This window comes from Podarcis cretensis (genome assembly GCF_951804945.1).
Source record: "Podarcis cretensis genome assembly, chromosome: 9".
Classification (NCBI taxonomy): domain Eukaryota; kingdom Metazoa; phylum Chordata; class Lepidosauria; order Squamata; family Lacertidae; genus Podarcis; species Podarcis cretensis.
The window spans coordinates 74,900,836-74,922,217 of record NC_137178.1 but is presented as its reverse complement, the minus strand read 5'-3'; the positions used below and the strand labels follow the sequence as shown (position 1 = coordinate 74,922,217).

At 48.0% G+C, this 21,382-nt stretch overlaps 1 protein-coding gene across 2 annotated transcripts in view; it reads right to left on the bottom strand.

The window, feature by feature from the left end:
- Window positions 1-1,396: 1,396 nt before the first annotated feature.
- The window catches only part of ARID3B (AT-rich interaction domain 3B), a 57,686-nt gene continuing 37,700 nt past the window's right edge, over window positions 1,397-21,382 (bottom strand). For both annotated transcript variants that reach the window (XM_079991604.1, XM_079991605.1), the window contains exons 5-9: window positions 15,061-15,244; window positions 13,938-14,197; window positions 10,580-10,840; window positions 8,691-8,795; window positions 1,397-8,151 (exon numbers count right to left, since the gene is read on the bottom strand). In XM_079991604.1, the coding sequence (XP_079847730.1) occupies window positions 7,994-8,151; window positions 8,691-8,795; window positions 10,580-10,840; window positions 13,938-14,197; window positions 15,061-15,244 (968 nt within the window). In that variant the 3' untranslated portion in view covers window positions 1,397-7,993. The remainder of the gene's footprint in view (window positions 8,152-8,690; window positions 8,796-10,579; window positions 10,841-13,937; window positions 14,198-15,060; window positions 15,245-21,382) is intronic.

Below are 21,382 nucleotides of genomic sequence, written 5' to 3'. Positions count from 1 at the left end.
AGGCAAAAGCTTTCCTTTTCAGGCAGGCCTTGGGCTAATAAAACAATGTATAGCCTTTTAAACTGTGTGTATGGGTAGAATCATAGAGTTGGAAGAGGCCACAAGGGCCATCGAGTCCAACCCCCTGCCAAGCAGGAAACACCATCAGAGCACTCCTGACATATGGTTGTCAAGCCTCTGCTTAAAGACCTCCAAAGAAGGAGACTCCACCACACTCCTTGGCAGCAAATTCCACTGTCAAACAGCTCTTACTGTCAGGAAGTTCTTTCTAATGTTTAGGTGGAATCTTCTTTCTTGTAGTTTGGAACCATTGCTCCGTGTCCGCTTCTCTGGAGCAGCAGAAAACAACCTTTCTCCCTCCTCTATGTGACATCCTTTTATATATTTGAACATGGCTATCATATCACCCCTTAACCTCCTCTTCTCCAGGCTAAACATGCCCAGCTCCCTTAGCCGTTCTTCATAAGGCATCGTTTCCAGGCCTTTGACCATTTTGGTTGCCCTCCTCTGGACACGTTCCAGTTTGTCCGTGTCCTTGAACTGTGGTGCCCAGAACTGGACACAGTACTCCAGGTGAGGTCTGACCAGAGCAGAATACAGTGGCACTATAACTTCCCTTGATCTAGATGCAATACTCCTATTGATGCAGCCCAGAACTGCATTGGCTTTTTTAGCTGCCGCGTCACGCTGTTGGCTCATGTCAAGTTTGTGGTCAACCAAGACTCCTAGATCCTTTTCACATGTACTGCTCTCAAGCCAGGTGTCACCCATCTTGTATTTGTGCCTCTCATTTTTTTTTTTTGCCCAAGTGCAATACTTTACATTTCTCCCTATTAAAATTCATCTTGTTTGTTTTGGCCCAGTCCTCTAATCTGTCAAGGTCTAATCTGTCAAGGTCGTTTTGAAGTGTGATCCTGTCCTCTGGGGTGTTAGCCACCCCTCCCAGTTTGGTGTCATCTGCAAATTTGATCAGGATGCCTTTGAGTCCATCATCCAAGTCGTTGGTAAGATGTTGAATAAGACGGGGCCCAAGACAGAAGAACCCTGTGGCACCCCACTAGTCACTCTTCTCCAGGATGAAGAGGAACCATTGATGAGCACCCTTTGGGTAGGTGGGTGTGTTCTGTTTTGTTTGATATTATGTTATGTATTTTAGGTTCTGTGTTGTAAACTGCCCCATGGTCTCCTGATGAAGGGCAGTGCATAAATTTAAATAACAACAAGAACAATGTCCGCTTCCTGGAAGGGCTTTTAAATCTTTTTCCACAACAGGATTCTGCCAAAGTGTTGGAATGGAAGAGCTGCTGTTTGGCTTTTCCAGGGAGCTACAAAAGGGGAAGCAGCAGTGGGGGGGAAACAAACAAAAAACAGCACAAAGAGGAAGACATGCATAGCCGTTGTATGAAGAGGTAGAAGTTTATTGGAATATAAACATTCAGATAACATGTAAGATAGAAAAAAACAACCCACCAACAACATATACAGACACTTGCTGGAAGGAAACATCTGAGGTATTTATTTATTCACCATCTAGGCTATCACATTTTATTTCTTCCTTTAAATAGTTAAGAGAGAGAGAGAGAGAAGAAAAACACCCCTAGCTGTGCAGCTGCTGCAAAAGTGGTGGCATATCTCAGAACCACCTGCCTCCTTCCCTCCTTTGGATCTGCCTGGAAGAGGCAGCCGCTAAGAAATGGCTGTGTGTGTGTGTGTGTGTGTGTGTGTTGTCATGTCCTATTTGCTTGGGAGGACCCAGAGCGCCTCTCTGGGACAGCAACCCCACTTCCACCTCCATGGCTGAAGGGACCTTGTCCTGGAGTCTTCTGGTGACACCTGAAAAGCACTGGGCCCTCTTTCCCAGGGCAAGAGAAAGGAGGGGTGTTGTTGTTTTTTAAAAGACTTTGTGAGAGAGGGACCGTAGTTCAGTGGCAGAGCACAGGCTGTGTGCAACCCTTTGCACAATCCAGAGCTAAGCCAAGGAGAGCCTGGAGGATCCTTTCTTGTGGGGATGCACCTCACCCACAAGACCAGCATGTCTGCTGTGGGATTTCGTGCTTGAGTTGGGGGTGGAAAGGAAACTGCCTCTGCAAATGAAACTAAGACCAGGGTGGAGGAGCAGCCCTTTCTGTCATATCAAAAGCCCTGAGCGTCATACAATCTTTCAATATTCAGAATTGGGTAAGGTGAGTAATGCCCCACCCTGCTCACCTACACCTTACCGAGCCAAAAACCTGCTGCTGGTTTCTCCACCGACCTCCAAAGCCTGGCAAAGCACAGCACAAACATAGATACAACCCAGCCCACCCAAAAGAGGGGAAGGAAGGAGAGGGGGTGGATTTCTACAACCTGAAATGGCCGACCCAGAAAACAGCCAAGGGCCTGAAGTTTGATGCTGCAGCTTATTTTAATGAGGTATATACTTATATATGTCGTTACAAATCCCAAAATCTACCCTTTTCCCTGAACTGGGTTCAGAACGACCCTTTAGCTCCCTGGCTGCTTTCAGTTTAGGTGAGTGAGGAAACTGATGGGCCTGGAGGGCAGAGGCCACACCAGGGCTCCAAGCACCTTCCTGTGCAAGAAATGCAAATGGTATTGAGTGCAATGGGACCAAACTGGACAGAGCAGTGAGAGACCCGTTGGAGGAAACTCAGCTCTGCCTGAAACTCCAGGTAATGCAGATGACTGGGAGGAGTGGGCTCCTTTTTAAATCAATTGGGGCACATGGGTTTGGAGGTTGCCCCACAGTTTATCCTTCTTCCAAGCCAGTTCCCATCACCCTCCAGGTGTTCCCCGTGCCCAGAGCCAAACTGTGACACCCAGGAAAGCGTTGAGAGGAAAGTGCTGGAGGGTGAAGGTTCACCTCCCAGTAACTATATGAACTTTTATGCTTTCAGTGATTTATTATTAAATCAGGCCCCTTATCCTCCCACGCCTGCTTCACACATAAATCAGAACAGACCCAAGTTCTCTCTGCCACTTCTGTGTCTACCTTGGTACACATTAAAGCAAGAAATCCCAGAATCCACTGCTGACAGAGCTTGGGGTGGGGGGAGAGAAGGTGTTTAGGAAAAAGCCACCCCCCCCAAACTTAGAACTCTGCACTAGGGTAAAAAAGAAAAGAAAAGCTGAAGCCACAAGTTCTGAAACCAGGAAACCGAGCTATGCAGATCAGGCAACTCTGCACAATATTCACATGTTTATATGGTTACAGGATTTTGTTCTGTGTGTTCCACTTGGGCAGGGATTGGGAGAGGAAGTGTCAGAGTCACATGAGTATTGGGGAAATTTGTGCAGGAAAGGTTAGAGCCGTATTAAATGCAGAAACCATACTGGACACCTTCAAGTGCTCATCCACCACCACCAGCCCCCAAAACTGAGGCCTGGAAGCCTACGCTTACAAGACAAAAGCAGTCTTATCAGGATTCCTTAGAATTACTCAGCGGATCTCAACTTCCTAATGGAAGGGGAACAGCTCAGTGCTGCAGCACCTGTTTTGCTTGGAGCTTCTGTCCCCAAAGGCCTGCCTGAAACCCTGGAGAGCTGCTTCCAGTTGGTGCAGAGGGTGCTGAGCTCCATGGACCCACGGCCTGGCTTTGTACAAAGCAGCCTTGTAGGATGCTAAGCTGGAAAACAACCACCACTGCAAATGGGACAACCTTCCATTGCTGGGAGTGGTGGTGGGGGAAAACACACACACAAACAATAGAGGAAGAAAAAGAATTAGCCAGCAAAACGCCCGAGAAGATTCACACCCAACCCTGGTTGTGGTGCAGGTTCTGCTTAAAAGTGAAGGAGGCCTGAGGCAATGAGCCAAGAGACCCACGGGCACAAATCTCATGCCAAGTTTGGCAACCTTCCTGCCTGCTAGAATAAAGTCAGCCAGCTGCCTTTACAACCAGACCATCTCTGCCAAAGGAAAGCAGGTGGACTACAGGTTTTACTGCTAACAGATACTTTAGCTCCTGGCTCCTGGTGGAGGAAACACCTAGAAGGACAAAATGTTTTTGGCTGGGGGCTTCCAATGCAAATGGGAGCAACAAGCAATATGCCGTTGTGGAAAGCTGAAGGCAGCCTTTGGATTTTCGACACCACAGCCTCCAGCTGCCACTTCTCCTACCTTCTCTGTTTCAAGAGGAGGAACAGCCATACTCTTGACAGTAAAGGAGCCAAGTAGAATCGCAAGGGGCCCTGAGAACTGGCCACAGATAAGGCCTTATCAAGTCAGCTGGGGGTGGGGGTGGGGGGTCGCTGTTGCTGCAGGGGAGAGAGCTGGATTTTGCTGCACAATCTGCAACACACCTTAGCGTAGCCAGGTCTGGGATATTATTTGCAAAGCCCCAAACACAAAAAGAATGCTATCCTGTGGAATCCCCATCACTGAGTATCGGGGAGAATTCCAGCCACATGTTTCATTCAAATCTAGCAAGGTTGTGGCAAGGGAGAAAAAAAATATGTTTGCAGACTATTCGGTCCACAGCTGGCCAGATCTGACCCAGGCTTCTGTGTTCCCTAGAGCAGCGGCCCAGGGGCCAGAGGTGTATTTTGACACACTATCTGCCCCGAATCATCCAGGACGAATGAGTGTCACAGTTTGGGAGCCATGCAGTCACTTGGGCTAAGGCAATCGGTTGGGGGAGGGGGGCAGAATTGCTTCGCAAAGATCTGCAGAAGAGGTAGCTTGGGTGTGGAGCTTTGTTTTTCCCAGAATCTGCATGAGACAGCAATACAATGAAATGGGTAGGGAATCTCCTACAGTAACAGCAGTGTAAAACCTTTATCGGGTCAACTAAAACACCCCAATTATGAGCAAGCTTTCAGTTTCAGCAGATCTTTTCTTCAAGGTTTGTTTGTATTCTGTGACAATTTAGTTGCAGGATTAATCTGCTGTTGCATTTTTAAAAACAAGATTCTGATGGACCGACTTGGCTCTCTGCAGTTTTGGTCTGCTGGAAAGCATCCAGTGTCCCATTGCTTTTCCAAGCAGCTGTTGGCTGAAGAGAGATAACACTGAAGCGTGGAATCTCTTTCTCTCCTACAAAGGCTAGACTTTTTACAATGCCTTGCTTGAAGTTTGGCAGGGTGGCTGCAGGCCAGGAAAGAATGCTGTGCAGGCCACATCTGGCTTGCCAGCTGACCCTCCCTGGTGCAGACTTGAGGCCTTCCAGCAGGAATGGCGTGTTCTCTTGCTCACGTCCTCTTTGATAAATCTGCTTGGTGGAGGGATGAATGTGGCGTCACTTGGAAGGGTGTGTGAACTTGGCACCACAGCAATTTCCTTGGCCCAGTGGTACATGCTCACATACACAGCGGCTGGGAGTGCCTTGGGTAAGTAACTGCAGAGGAACATGCCTGGGAGAAACATACTGGACCTAGAAATCCAGTATTTTTTTAAAAACGGAAAACCTGCAGGACCGAGCACCATCAAAGACTAATAGAATTGTGGAGTTGGATGGGACCGTCGAGTCCAATCCCTCCAATGCAGGAATCACAACTACAGAATCCCTGACAGGTGGCTTTCCGGCCTCTGCTTAAAAAACATACAGGCAAGGAGAGTCCACTGCCTTCTCAGGTTGTCCATTCTTGTGCTCAAAGATGTGTCCAGAAAGGAACATTCTTATTTATTAACTCATAATGCATTTTAAATGCACCCTTCAAATACAAATCGTTTCCCTCCCAAGGGCGTATTTTTCCTCTGCAGGGATTTGTCCAAAAGCAACATCGTGGAATGAAGAGGATTTAGTACATGTGTGTTCCCCAATCGATTTCTTGTAGCCAGAAAAAAAAAAAAAATCACTTCAGCCATTCCCAGTAGCTTCACAGTTACAGATGTGCCTAGCTTTTCCAAGCTGGGGGTTCTGCTTTCCCTCTGAGGGAGCCTTTAAAAAAGAGGGGAGGGGAGAGAAACACCCTGCATTTCTGAGAGGGCCTAGCTGCCTCCAGAGCTCCGCCTACCATGCAGGACTTGGGTTAGAATCCCATGAGAACCAGCGAGCTCTCAAGAGGCCAGAAATAATCAGAACTGCAGCCCAGGACTTTACTTCAAGGGTAATAAGGAAACAAAGTCCTCTCATTGTTTTGGGACTGAGATGCACCTAACATGGATTGTTTTGAAAATCCTGAACAACTAATAAGCCCTTCGAGGAGAAAACAACATCAAAACAACAAGAGGGAAAGAGAGAAAGTCAGCCTGAGAAATTAACCTGCATCTTCCACCACCACCTATTACCCCATGAGCCAAGTGCTTCCATGCTATCTTGAGGACATCAAAGGTTTCTGATCCTTCAACTCAGGGGGCTCCTTTTTTTGGTGTGTCTTTGGTGCTACAATATATAAAATTTAAAATAAAAAGCAGTCAACAAGACATATAAAAAGAAGCTTTAACATATGCAAATCCTTCCAGAAGAGAGAAAGAGAAAAAAAATCCCAACAACAACACAGCAATAAGTACATATTTTTGAGGTATTTCATCTGCTCGGGAGAAGCTGATGCAGATCTGTAGCATGACTGAGACTCGTCAGGGTAGGAGAGGGAGGGCGGATCCCTGTTGGCAAGGAGGTGGGGGCTGCCGGTGCACAGACAGGCAGCGGGCTTCTGCTACAAGGAGGAAGCAGAAACAGGCAGACGTTCAAGGGGGCAGGTACACGGAAGTGCAAAGTGTGTGCACAAGTGTGGAGGGGGAAGCAATTGAGGAGTTCATCTGTCCTGAGGAACAACACATGGCTCCCTCATCAAGATTTTAGAAGGGAAGATGTGGGGGAAGGTGCTCAGAAGCCCCTGGTTGTTCTAGGGCTGTGGGGCAGTCAATTAGGGCTGGCCCCACCAATGCACAAGGAAGCAACCAATCCCCCTTTGATAGGCTGGGATCACAGAGGATTCTCGGCAAGTGTTAAGTGAGTGGACACAGCTGTGTTCTTTCAGCATCAAGGTGCCCAATCCCAGTTACATTTGGGGGGGGGGGACAGGGAAGCAAGGGTGGGTGGAGCATAAAATGTGCCTGACCTAGATGAGCCCCTAACCACTTTCACCTTTAGCTTTCTGACTGGTAGAGTTTTTAAAATAAAATTTAAAAATTCCATGCATCCCCAACCGCCCCTCAGGCAGAAAGAATGGAGAAACAGAATTGCACAACTTGACCTCATGGGGAGGCTGGATAGGAGTGAGGCTGTGGAAGAACCTGCCAATGCTGGCGCCTGAGCCCCAGTTCTGCAGGGAAGGCTGGGCAAAGCTGCGAAGGGCAGCTGGTGCAGATTCCTCCAGGGGCCTGTCCAGCCTCCCAGGGGCCTTGCTCAATGCTGCAGAAGCAGCACGAAAGGGAACTTCCATGCTGTCAGACTCCTCCAGAGGAAGCTAGCAGGCCAAACCTAAGGCCAGAAGGAGAGAGGGAGGCAGGAGATGCACTGGCTGTTTGAGTCAAGGCTGGCTAACTGGGAAGAGGAAAGAGACCCAGTAAGACCTGCATGTTAACACACAGAGGGATGAAATGTGGGTTTGTGTGTCTCTGTGTGTAAAAGCAAGCTGGAGGGAGGAATTAAAGGATGTGGGGGTGGTATATGAGAGAAGAGAGCTATGTTCCCCCCCTGCCTCTGGGGGGGTAGGATTGTCAATACACTGCAGTCACGTTGGGGGGGGGGAGTCGTTTGAAGCATGGAAAAATGGGTTTCTTGCCTTCGCCTTTTGCTACAGTGGCGATGCTCAGTCATCTACAAAAACTCACACAGCCCGTCCAGAGAATCCCTGATTGAAACACGCCCTGTGTCCCCTCCCGCCCCCCACCCCGCCCCATGGCCCTCCTTTTCCCACCGAGGACACAGCAAGACCTGAAGAAAGGTGAGATGGGCAGCAAGAGACCACCTCGGCAGGATCCTTGCCAGCACAGGATCTTTGCTTCTCTGCCACTGGCTGGTCTTCTAAGCGGGCTCCTCGAGGCGAGGTCACCGGCAGGACCGCTTGGGGCCAGGGAGAGAGAAAGCACCTCCTCCCTGCTTCCCCCTCAGAGAGACCAGCTGGTTGAGGGCTCAACACCAGGTGTGCCCCTGGAGGAGGTCGGGCTGGGAGAACAGTGGGAGGAACTGCTGCTGCCGCCGCCGGTGCTCTGCGTGCTGGATCCGGCAATGAGGTGGACGACAGGTTTCTGGGCAAACAAGACCCCTGCGGGGCAGAGAGAAGGGAGGAAGATTAGCAGGACAAGGATAACATAAGAATGCAAAAAGAGCTCTGCTGGATCAGGCCAAAGGGGACCCATCTAGTCCAGCTTCCTGTTCTTCACTGTGGCCTTCCTGATGCCTGTGAGAAACGAGCAATCAGGATCCAAGCACAAGAGCCCGCTACGCTCCTGTGGTTCCCAACAACTGGTATTCAGAAGCATTGCTGCATCCATCTGTGGAGACAGAAGCATAGCCATCCTGGCTAGGAGCCATCGATAGCCCTCTCCTCTTTTAAAGCCACCCACATTCATGCAGCTCCCTGCTCTGGCTTCCTCAGAGCAGCAATGGCGTATCAATAGCCGTGTGTGTGTGTGTGATATCAGAGGATTGTTCTGAATTGTTCTCCAGAGACCAGCCATTCCGCAGCTTGGCAGAATGCTCAGTCTGAAGCTGGATTATTCCAAATATTGGGTGGCTGATTCCAAGGGATCCACCTGCTTCCATCCCTTGCCCCATTTCAGAAGTGGACTCTTTCTCTCTCACCAGCATAGATTGTGCCATTGATTTCCACAGACATATTAATGCTTCCAAAGCCAGAGGGGGTCCAGTTCAGTGCTGCTGATGTCGCTGCTGAATCTGATTTATCCTCTGGTGGGGGAGGACAAAAGAATAGTGAGAGTTGTGTTATGCTCATCCCACTACAGACCCGGCTTGGGTATTTCTCTCTCTCTCTCTCTCTCTCTCTCTCTCTCTCTCTCTCTCTCACACACACACACACACACACACACACACCTCCCCAGACCTGATAGTTGTAACATAGTTGGTCAACTGGTAGAGATTTCACCTTGCTCCGCACTACGCCTTAACCCACCATTAAAATAAATGGAAGGGAACAACAGGCCCTGAATGGCTCAAAGTACCAGCTGGAGAAACACTGGACACGGGAAACCATGCACAAGGGGTTTAAACCAGGGATGGCGATTTTTCTTGCTTGGACTGAGGGTCACATCTGGCGTGGAAACTGTTCAGCATGCAGGCCTGATCCCTGCATCTGGAAAACACCACACCCCAGCTGGCGGTGGGCTTTGAGGCTGGGCAACGGCCCCCAGCACCCTCCTCCTCCAACATGCAGCTGACTGTGATAGACCCTGTAGACCTGCCGTTCTCGCCACCCCTTTGGGTCCCTTCCAACTACCATTCTGTGCTCATGCCTCTGTGGCTGAGGTGATGAAGACGCATCAGTGACAAAGCAAGTCCAGTACATCTCATGAGACTTCTGGCAGGCACCTCATCAGTGCTATTCTTCTGGAAAAAGAGGTGCCGGAATGCATCAACACCACCTCCCTCGTTCTCTTAGAATGGCAATGGCGCCCACCTGAGAGGTGCCAGAACTGAGTTCCGGCGAGTTCCGGCTGAAAACCCCCCCCCTGCTTGCACAGTTTGCCAAGCCAGCTTTATTGGGAAGGGACAGATCAGCTCTCTGGTCCACTCCAAGTGGGTCAGGAGTGAGAAGGAGGAGAAGCCGGGTGATTCTCAAGGGGTAAAAACTCCCACAAGGCCAAATGTGGTCTGAGGGCTGTGGTTTGCTCATCACTGGTTTAAACCAAGAAGTTGCACCTATCTGGCTTCCCTCATGCATCAAGTCCCTCCCCTCCAAAAAGCATTATTCAGAATAGCAGTCTGCACAGCCCACTAAGGAAGATAATAACACAATAAGATTCAAAACAGTAGCAATTAATTGCACTTTTATTCAACATCCAATTAAAGCTAGTTCCATTAATTCAGCTTAACTGATGAACCTGATATGAGATAAGCCTGTCAGTCACTGAACAAGTCTTAGATACCATATTTAGTCATGGCTTCACTGTTCAGCAAACTCTTAATGCGATGGGTTGGCTTGATGGTGACACCTGTTTCCCAATGTCTGGTTTAAGGTCAAAACAAAATAAAAAAATTCCTTCCAGTAGCACCTTAAAGACCAACTAAGTTAGTTCTTGGTATGAGCTTTCGTGTGCATGCACACTTCTTCAGATATCTGAAGAAGTGTGCATGCACACGAAAGCTCATACCAAGAACTAACTTAGTTGGTCTTTAAGGTGCTACTGGAAGGAAATTTTTTATTTTGTTTTGACTATGGCAGACTATGGCAGACCAACACGGCTACCTATCTGTAACTGGTTTAAGGTCACTTAGCAAGAGATTTAAATCACCACCTCCAGTGCCCCCCTGCTGTCTCCTTGCCTCTTAGAGCCCCCTAGGGAAACCCCCCCCCCCAGGGGATGCTACCACCCACTTTGGCGGCTAGTTTTAGACTATGACTCCCATCAGCCTTTGCCAACCTGACGCTCTCCAGATGCTTTGAACTATGTGGGCTCGCTGGGGCCGATGGGAGTTAAAGTCCAAAGGCTGCAGCAGAGCCAGGGCGGCCTCACCTCGGCCGTTGATCTTGATCTTCATGGGCAGCTGCCGGGCCATGCTGAAGAGGTTCCGCTGAAAGGCCTGCTGGATGAAGCGCTGCTCCTCCTCCGTCATCCGCGCCACCTTCTCCGCGGGCTCCCCAGACTCCAGCCTCTCCCTCAGCTGGTCCAGGGTAGCGGTTCGTGCCGCTGCCGTCACAGCCGCCTGCTGATTCGCCAAGGCCACAGGCACGGCAATGCGGTTTGGCGTGGACACGGTCAAGGGGACACCGTCACCTAGGAAAGCAAATGGGCCACTCAGGGACCTCGCGGCAAGCTGAGGCTCAACCAGCAACTTGCCCAAGGCTGGAAGCACCATCCTGACAATGCTATTAGTAGCACTGCCCTTCCGTTTCCCCTCTAAGGCAGCAACTGCTTCATCCCTGGCACTGACATCAAAAAATTATGTGATCTTTGGGTGTAGGGCAGTATATATGTTAAATACATAATAGGCCAATGAGGAAAGAGAACATAGGGGTTCTGGGGAGAAGGAAGAGCTGGGTCCAGGTGGTCTGAAAGAAATCAGTAGGGTTCTGCTCGCTGTCTTTCTCCTGGTCATCATCCATAGTGGCGATTAAAGTGGTTTTGGAAATAGGTCCAGAAATTCAGTTTCATCTGACACAGCACAGTGTTGCCCAGCCACCACTTACTAAGTACACCGCCCCAGAGGAGGATGCTTGAGACTGGCTGAGAGCAGTTATAAATCTCTGCCCCAGAGGATAGGACTCAAATCAATGGATTCAAATGACAAGAAAGGAGATCCTGGCTATATGTTAAGAAGAACTTTCTGAAGGAAAGAGCAGTTTGACAGCAAAAGAGAGCCAGTGTGGTGTAGTGGTTAAGAGTGGTAGTCTTCTAATCTGGGGAACCGGGTTCGAGTCTCCGCTCCTCCACATGCAGCTGCTGGGTGACCTTGGGCCAGTCACACTTCTCTGAAGTCTCTCAGCCCTGCTCACCTCACAGAGTGTTTGTTGTGGGCAAGGAAGGGAAAGGAGAATGTTAGCCGCTTTGAGACTCCTTAAAGGGAGTGAAAGGCGGATATCAAATCCAAAACTCTTCTTCTCGTGCAAGGTAAGGATTCGAGTGAAACCGACCACCTGTTTCCTTGATCCTTGCCCATCCTAGCTAATAAAAGCAAGCCGGGAAGGGCTGGGTGATGGACTCTGCGGGGTGGTGAATGCTTCCCTCTACAAGGGAGCCTTCCCAGACCCAATGAAAGAGGAGGTTATTAAACCCCTTCTTAAAAAAAATATCTTTAGACCCAGCCAATATGGCCAACTATTGCCCAGTCTCAAATCTTCCATTCTTGGGTAAGGTCACTGGGCGGGTAGTTGCTGAACAACTCCAAGCATGCCTGGAGGATGCGGACCATTTGGATCCCTTCAAGTCAGGATTCAGGCCTCACCATGGGACTGAAACTGCCTGGTCGATGATCACCGATGGGCTAGGGACAAAGGTGAAAGCTGTTTCCTAGTTCTGCTGGATCTCTCAGCGGCTTTTGACACCATCGACCATGACATCCTTCTAGACCGCCTTGAGGGGCTGGGAGCTGGGGGCACTGTTATACAGTGGTTCCGCTCCTTCCTCCTGGGCCGTGTCCAGAAAGTGGTGTTGGGGGATGAGTGTTCAGACCCCATGGCTCTCACTTGTGGGGTGCCTCAGGGTTCTGTCCTCTCCCCCATGCTTTTTAACATCTATATGAAGCCACTGGGAGAGATCATCAGGGGTGTTCATCAGTATGCAGATGATACCCAGCTCTACCTCTTTCAAATCGGAACCAGTGAAGGCAGTGAAGGTCCTGTGTGAGTGACTGGAGGCGGTTGGAGGATGGATGGAGGCTAACAGATTGAGGTTGAATCCTGACAAGACAGAAGTACTGTTTTGGGGGGACAGGAGGTGAGCGGATGGGGAGGATTCCCTGGTCCTGAATGAGGTAACTGTACCCCTGAAGGACCAGGTGCGCAGCTTGGGAGTCATTTTGGACTCACAGCTGCCCATGGAGGCGTACGCAGGCTGAGACCCTACCTGCCCGCATACTGTCTCGCAAGAGTGGTGCATGCTCTGGTTATCTTCCACTTGAACTACTGCAACGCGCTCTATGTGGGGCTACCTTTGAAGGTGACCCGGAAACTACAACTAATTCAGAATGCGGCAGCTAGACTGGTGACGGGGAGCTGTTGCCGAGACCACATAACTCCAGTCTTGAAAGACCTACATTGGCTCCCAGTACGTTTCCGAGCACCAAGTGTTGGTGCTGACATTTAAAGCCCTAAATGGCCTCAGCCCAGTATACCTGAAGGAGCATCTCCACCCCATCGTTCAGCCCAGACACTGCGGTCCAACTCCGAGGGCTTTCTGGCGGTTCCCTCCCTGCGAGAAGCGGTTACAGGGAACCAGGCAGAGGCCTTCTCAATAGTGGTGCCCGCCCTGTGGAATGCCCTCCCCTCAGATGTCAAGGAAATAAACAGCTATCTGACTTTTAGAAGACATCTGAAGGCAGCCCTGTTTAGGGAAGTTTTTAGTGTCTGATGTTTTATTGTATTTTTAATATTTTGTTGGAAACTGCCCATAGTGGCTGGGGAAACCCAGCCAGATGGAAGGGGTATAAATAATATATTATTATTATTATTATTATTATTATTATTATTATTATTATTATGCTCCCCCCCCCCCGTGGTACTTGGCAGGGAAGGGATGACAGTTGTTCCCCCTCCTTGCACTAACAGGAATGTAAATGCTTCAGGGAGATCACAAGCAGGCAGCTGACAACCTGCTAAAACTAGGACAAAAGAAGAGGGGGCAGAAGTAAAGAAGTTTAGTGTAAATGAATTCAGGGAAGGACTGCACGGTTATGATGGAAACGGCTAAAAAGCAAAGGAGTCAAAAGGATGAAGAATGGTGAAGAGAGAGAATAAGGCAGAGAGTAGGAAGAACACATTTAGGGGTGAAAAAAGAAGTTTATTCTGGATGCATGAGGGAAGGGGAGCCAGTCAATGCAGCTGAGGAACAAATAGGAAGATGGTAGCCACCTTTCCCTTCCACACACCAGTCCCAAGACCAGGTGACAAACTTTGCTGCCTTCGCTCACATGGCTCTGACCCAAGAAGACTAAAAATGGTGGATGCCAATGTAGCACACAACCAGCTGAAATGCGCACATCTGTTGGAGGAAGTGGCCACTTGTGAGCCACACCATGTGTGTGTGTGTGTGTGTGTGTGTGCATGTATGTGTGTGTGTGCAAACACACCCTTCACCCACTGTATCCATCTGACTGCTAAACCTGAGCACCTGGCCCTTCGGGCCACCCAAATGACGAACCAGATAAGTGGCTGACCTTTCCTGAGAGCGCCTGCTGAAGACAGGTGAGGGTTGCTGGTTCCGCCACCAGGGGCGAGGCTAACGATGGGGAAGCGGATCTTTGGAGGGCACAGGAGTGAAGGAGGCCCCGTGGCAGCAGGGGAGTAGCTGAACAAGGAGGAGCTGTAGCTGGGCCGCCGGCCTTCCCGTCTGTTGCCGTCAATGGCAGCCTGCAGCTCAGCGGGAGAACTTAAGGACTTCTTCTCACATTCATAGGCGTAGAGGTACTTCATATACCTAGAAAAACAAAACAAAGAACAGGAGATGCAGAACCAGACAGAATGCTGCATTTGGTACAGCAGAGATGGACTCTAGTCAACACTCAGCCCAGGCCCAGTCACAGGACTCAATCAGACATCAAGCCAAACCATGGTTTGTGCTAACCATAGTTACAACAGACCCCACCATAATTTGAGCTGCGTGTCTGTTTAGTGCTCATCTGATCAGGACTCCGCTCCTGTAAATTTGTGTTCATGTCTTTGCGCCCTGTCATTTGCCAATGATCTGCGGATCCAAACATAACAACGAACCACAGTTAGCACAAACTGTGGTTTGACAGGCCAACTTGGAAGCTCTTTTTAAAGCATGGTTCATAAACAGACAAAATTTCAGATATAATGCCAGGAAATTTCATTTGACTGCAGTTATACTACATAGGGGTTGCAGGGGAGGGTGAGAATAAATGAGATAAAAGTAAGTTAAAAAATGGCATTATGGAAATGCTATTAAAAAGGTGGAAGGAGAAGGAGATGGAGATGGCAGGCTTCAATTTGGTGATAACTTCAGTAAATCAACAGTTCTATCAGTTGCTGGAAGAAGGCACAACCCAAAATACAGAAGAAGCTAAGCAAAATAGTATGTTTTTCTATAACTAATTACAGCAGGAATGTAGAGATTTCAGGGTTCTGAATCACAGTTTACTGAGATGGGAAAAAGTTGTGATGGGCCTCGGAATCAGGTGTTCCCTGTCTCCTTTCCTAGGGTAGCTGCAAGGAGACTGGAAGCTCCTTGCAACTACACCATTTAGAATTCAGCCGCAAACTCTTAATCTAGTTCTAGACTGAGATATCACACAGGCTTGTGGAAGGTCCAGGACTTACTGGGTGCGAAGTGTAAATGCAGCACTGGTGATGGAGGTGGGTAGGTTAAGGCCTTTGGTGATCTCCCTCCAGATCTTCTTGTTGATGATTTCCACCAGCCCTCCCTTGTCGGTCACCAGCTTGTAGAGCATGTAGAGGTCGAGGATCTGCTTTGCCATGATGGGGATGCGGTTGATTGGCGTCCCTGCAGCCAAAACGAAGGAAGCAGGAAAGAAAGAAAGAGAAGGGGAAGAATAGAATGAGGGCAAGGAAAAGCCACTTAAGACTCCAGCTGGACTACCTCTGTGATCCCACAGTTCCTGTAAAGCCTTTGCCTCAACCACTCAGTCCCATCCTAAATCCAAATCCAAGTATGTGTAAACCCCAGTGCATGTGTATTCTTCCCATCTCCTCTCTCTCTCTGTTTTTCCTCCTTCCGTTGCCCTCCTGGAGCCGAAGTTAAGATTGTAAGTTGCTGTGAGCAGTGACTGAGAGGTGATAGGCTAGCCATCTTGAAATATCTGAATGGCAGGTGAGGGCATGGAAGATGGCGCAAGCTTGTTTTCTGCCACTCCAGAGAGGAGTACCCTAAGCAATGTATTTAATCGACAAGAAACAAGATTCTGACTAAACACTAGGAAGAACTTTCTGGTGGTAAGAGCTGTTCTAGAGTAGAACAGACTGACTTGGAAGAAGGTGGACTCTACTGCAATGGAGGTGTTTAGGCAGAAGTTGGATGGCAATCTGTCAGGGATTCTTTAGCTGTGCTTCCTGCATTGCAGAGGGATGGACTAGAACACAGAATCATAGAACTGTAGACCTGGAATGGACCACAAGGGTCATCTAGCCCAACCTACTGTAATGAAGGAATCTTTTTGCCCAAAGTGGAGCTCAAACCAACAACCCTGGGACTGAGAGTCTCACACTCAACCAACTGAGCTATCCCTCAGATAATGACCCTTGGGTCCCTTTCACTTCTACAGTTCTATGATCCTATGAGTGACCTGTCCTTTGCCTGTTACTCAAAGTGCTATTCACACTGTTGGTGCTGTGTGCATTCTAAAAAATATAAGAATATCCCCACCTACCCAGCAAGAAGAAAAGGGTCCCTATTTGTGACAGAAGTGCAGTAACACCACTAAAGTTCTCCTCCTGGCACCCGCTTCCCCTTAGGGCAAGCAAAAACACCCGACCATACGGAAGAGCTCTGCACCTAGGCAACGGACAGAGAAGAGGCCCGGCTTAGGGGAAGAGGAACAGCCGGCATTATTATGTTTAGGAGGGCCAAGGTGTGAAAACCCTACAGTTTTGGTTCATGCGCAGGATTACTATGGCATTTCTGAGCACGATTTTAATGCTCTTCCTCAGGGGTTCCCATGTACCAGTACACCAGATATGGGCAGCTTTTCCTGTATTTAACTGAATTTATTGTGGTTTAAGTTTTGCCTTCCATTTCCCTGACCGTGGCAGAAGTCAAATTGCAACCACTGGGAATTGCATGGCAGTTCTGCAGCACTCACAACCTGGAATGGTGACTCGGGCGGGGGGGGGGGGGTGTGGAGAGAGCAAGCGAGCTGAAAGCACCTTCATTTTAGAAATGGAAACATAAACAAAAACAAAATACTTTGTTTTTTGAGCTGGAGTGAGGAGGGGAGAGAAAAGCACCTGGCCCTCTTCTTGTCTTATTTTTATATAATTAAATACCGTATTTCACTACATAATCACCGCCACCGCATAATAGTCACACCCCTTTTTTCAGGCCCTAAAATTGATCCCAAAGTTTTCACCGCATAATCGTTGCAGAAGGAACACTGTGCTGCCTACTGTGCCTGTGTAAGTGTCATGCTTTTGGGTAGCACAGCTCAGGGGAGAATACAGTCGTACCTTGGTGTTCAACAGCTTAGTTCTTAGTCCAGAACAGATTCCATTCAACTTCCAAGGTACGAATGTATAACAAGGTGGTGTTTTGTTTCTGATTTGCTTCATTAGGAAGGAGTGTAAAAGAGAGGTTTTATGGTGCAATAGTATTAACTATCTGAACAACTCTTTTGAAGTCTGGCCATGGTGCCATTCCGGACCTATTTCCTAACCACTCAAGTCTTTGGTAACCAAAATGACGCATTTATTTCCCACCCCGTCATGGGCAGCCGGTGAGCATGCAACATATGGGTTTCAAAATTGACTGGAGGTTGCATGTTTTAGGGTCGTTGCCTCTAACTTTCCTTTCTGTTCCAGCACAACTTCCTTCTGTCAGCCAGCACAATCTGGTCTTGTTAAGTCTCCTAATATTTTGAAGATGGAAAGAACAAGCCAAGCATACGCCACCTGCCAGAAATGTGAAAATGGAACACAGGCCAACACCTTTGTCAAGGAACAAAGCTCAGCTGACATGCTGGAAACTAGGGGGCCAAATTCACAGTAGGGTTTGGCACGTTTTAAAAAACACACACAAGGAAGCAGAATTCAAGTGATATATACTTAATGACTAGAGGAACACTACAAAACCCTCAAATGGAAGACAAGCCCTTTTCAGCAGGTCCTCTTTGCTGGATGGATTGTGAACACAATGCATAGCTGAAACAGAACTCCCAATCTATGGTTCTCAAGGAAGCCCAATACTGGGCCTGGAGTAGAGGCTGGAGCTCAATGGATGCATTAGAAAGGTGGATCATTATATCTTGCCACCATAACTGTGCTTTTTTTTGGGGGGGGGGGTGATATAGAGTTGAGAAATGTCCCTCCCATGCCATTGCTTCTTTGAGCTAAATTCCCCATCTGTTTTTCTGGTGCCTTTGTTTTTGGAGAAAGAGGTGTCAGGACACTTGCACACAGTTAGATCCAAAGCTTTAAATCAAAACTTCTCCCTAACCAGAAAGTTTGCAAGCAAGGGATTTCTTGGCAACATTAGCAAACACTATTGTGTTATATGGCAGTTCATAAATAGCAAGCCATGGTTTGGTGTTGCCTTTAATGAGCATAACGATTATTGGGTTCAGGTACTCCCTCTTTCCCTCCCACAGATTTCTCTCCCTCCGATCCTAGTGTGAAACAAACCATTGCCAGTTTGTAAAAAAATAGCAAACTATGGCTTAAAGGTAAAGGTAAAGGTACCCCTGCCCGTACGGGCCAGTCTTGACAGACTCTGGGGTTGTGCGCCCATCTCACTTAAGAGGCCAGGGGCCAGCGCTGTCCGGAGACACTTCCGGGTCACGTGGCCAGCGTGACATCGCTGCTCTGGCCAGAGCCAGAGCCGCACACGGAAACGCCGTTTACCTTCCCGCTGGTAAGCGGTCCCTATTTATCTACTTGCACCCGGAGGTGCTTTCGAACTGCTAGGTTGGCAGGCGCTGGGACCGAGCAGCGGGAGCGCACCCCGCCGCAGGGATTCAAACCGCCGACCTTTCGATCGGCAAGCCCTAGGCGCTGAGGCTTTAACCCACAGCGCCACCTGCGTCCCTAAACTATGGCTTACTTCAAGCCAAAAAAAATGAGTGGGAGGGTTGACAATCATGAGAGAGCTCCAGAGTTCCAAGTATTCTGGCTGCTCACTCAAATAATGCCAAGCCAGGCTGTGGCATCATTTCTGAGCTGTCTTCACCTGTCCGACAGAAGCAAAACACTTGCTTACGGAAGTCTTAGCAGCCCATGTTGCTCCCAGATAATTAGTAAGGGTCTGAGACACGTACACGTGATTAAACTAAGCGTTCCTTAATGTTAAAAGAAAAGGTCAACTTTATTACACCACCAGGTCAAAACATTAAAAAACCCCAAAAAACACCTAAGTTGGCTTTTCAGTCTAAGCACTGCTGAATAAAATCAGTCTCCCAATAATTAAGCTAAAGCTTTAAATCAATCAAGCTGATTAAAGCATGCAACTCTCATTTTGATTGTTTGAGGCAAGCGAAAAACGGCTAAGAATAAAAAAGTGTCCTTGATTTGAAGGATTACTTTGGTTTTTACAACCTCAGGAGTTTTAAGCCTCTGTAAGGAAATTCCTCTTCTGGCAGGGATGTTTTTAAAAACTACTTTATCACTTCTGAACTTAAGCTTGCTCCTTTTCTTTTCTTTTCATATACATTGTAAACAATTCTAGGCAATGGAATACCACAAAAACAGGCAAGCAAGGCAGAATAGGAAATGCCACAGTGGGTAGATCACATATTAAGGGCCAGTTTGACAGGAAAGGGCAAGAATCCCCAACCAAAGATGACAGATGCTGCCCAGAGGACAGATTTCCTGCAAAATGTTGTCAGGCTCCGCAGCAGAAAACATTCATAATCCTTTGAGTTTGCTTTGCAGCTCTTCCTAGGATAAGCAAAAGTTCCTATTAACCAACTCTCTGGAATTCTTTTATGCCACATATTTTTAATGTCAAAAAGCCTGACAAGTTAACAGGGTATGTATGCTTGTGTGCGTGTTTCAACCTTTCATGGGTGATCTGCAACTAAGTAGACCCACTGGAATGAATGAACTGGACTAAGTTAGGTCCAAGAGGTCTACTTTGACCAAAAAATAGTTGACTACCATCCCATATGCTTAAAATGTAATACTCTGGGGGCTGCAGCAGCTTTACTGGTGCAGAATAATGGTTGCTCCAGCCTAGTGGTCCGTCCTTCCAAAAGTTAAGAGATCCAGATGTTTCTTGCTGCTTTTATGGGTCTCAAAGGCAGCTGAGTCCTACAGAGTCAGGCCAGCGACCAATCCAGCTCAGAACTGCCTATACTGACTGATGGTGACACTCCAGGGCTTCAGATGAGACACTTTCCTACGCCTAACCTGGAGATGCTGAGAAGTTTTAAGCCTTGTGGCCACTAAACAAGCAGCATGACCGTCCTCACTAAGCTGCAGCCCTACAAGAAATGGTCTGCTGGATCGGAGAAACAGCATCTCATTTCTGACAGTGGCCAAGCAGCATCTTCTAGGGACCCAACAAGCAGATTATGAAGGCAGCAGCCTTCTCCCTCTGCAGCAACCTGTACTCAGCCACATACCGCCTCAGTGGTACTCTTGAGGAAATATTCCCAACATTATACTTTTGTACAGACAGGGCCATAACATTTGAAGAAAGACTAATAAGAATCAATGAGAGTAGTTAGCATTTGTACAGTGCTGCTGAATGTTGTACAGAGCTTTATGTACACTTTTGGAATGTGATCTTTGCAACAGCCCTGCAAGGTATGAGAGTATTATCATCATCATCTCCATATTGCACATTGGCTTGAGACAGAGAATTCACCTTGCATCAAACAACTTCACGGCAGAGGTAGATACACCAGGCCAGTCCTCACAGACATGGGTTTGGCCTAAAACATAGTTTGGTTGAGATGTTCTACTTCCAATACATACATCAGTACCAAAAATGCAGAAGCTGCAGTTTGTGCAGAATGTTGCAGCATGATTGCTGACACAAGTCCGGCTTTGTCAGCATATAAGCCTGTGCTCAGAGATCTCCACTGGTTGCCAGTTTGCTAGCAGGTCAGGTTCAAGGTGTTTCTATTAGTATATAAAGCCCTTATAAGGCCCGAGGGCCGGATCTGGCCCAATCGCCTTCTAAATCTGGACTGCGTGTTGCCTTTTTATTTAAAATGCATCTCTGGGTTATTTGTGGGGCCTGTCTGGTATTTTTACATGAGTAGAATGTGTGCTTTTATTTAAAATGCATCTCTGGGTTATTTGTGGGGCACAGGAATTCTTTCATCCCCCCCAAAAAAAATATAGTCCAGCCCCCCACAAGGTCTGAGGGACAGTGGACCGGCCCCCTGCTGAAAAAGTTTGCTGACCCCTGCCTTACCCCATAAGCATAAAGGCTCACTTGACCGTTTCAATCAGCAGAACTGGCACTATTACAGGTGCCACAGGTGTTCCGAATTTGTAAGACATGTGTCATTTAGCGTAGCAGCACCTCCTGCCTATTGGTATCAAGCAGGTGCCCTCACTGTACTTGTTCTTGTGTAGACAAACCCACCCAGATGCTTGGAAAGTTTAGATTAATCTTTAGTATTTTAACTTTTTGTATGTTTTAAAGTATTGCTGTATGTTTCTTGATTTTCTTGTTTTATGTTTTTTAAAGTCAAGCAGTGTATAAATTTTATGAAATAAATAATACATAAATAGGGGAATCAGTTGTGAGAACAAAGAGGAATCCAGCCTCTGCATGAAATGGTTTTACAAGTATCCGACAGACCTCCCAATCCTCTGTTGAACCAGTTTTATGGCAGCCCACTTAACATCTGTGCTAGTGGCTCTGTGCAAGACATGACATGATTCAAAAGGCACTGCAGAGCTTTGCGGAGCCACCAGCTAAAACTGCAAATAAAGAACAAGGCCAACTACCCATAGTCTT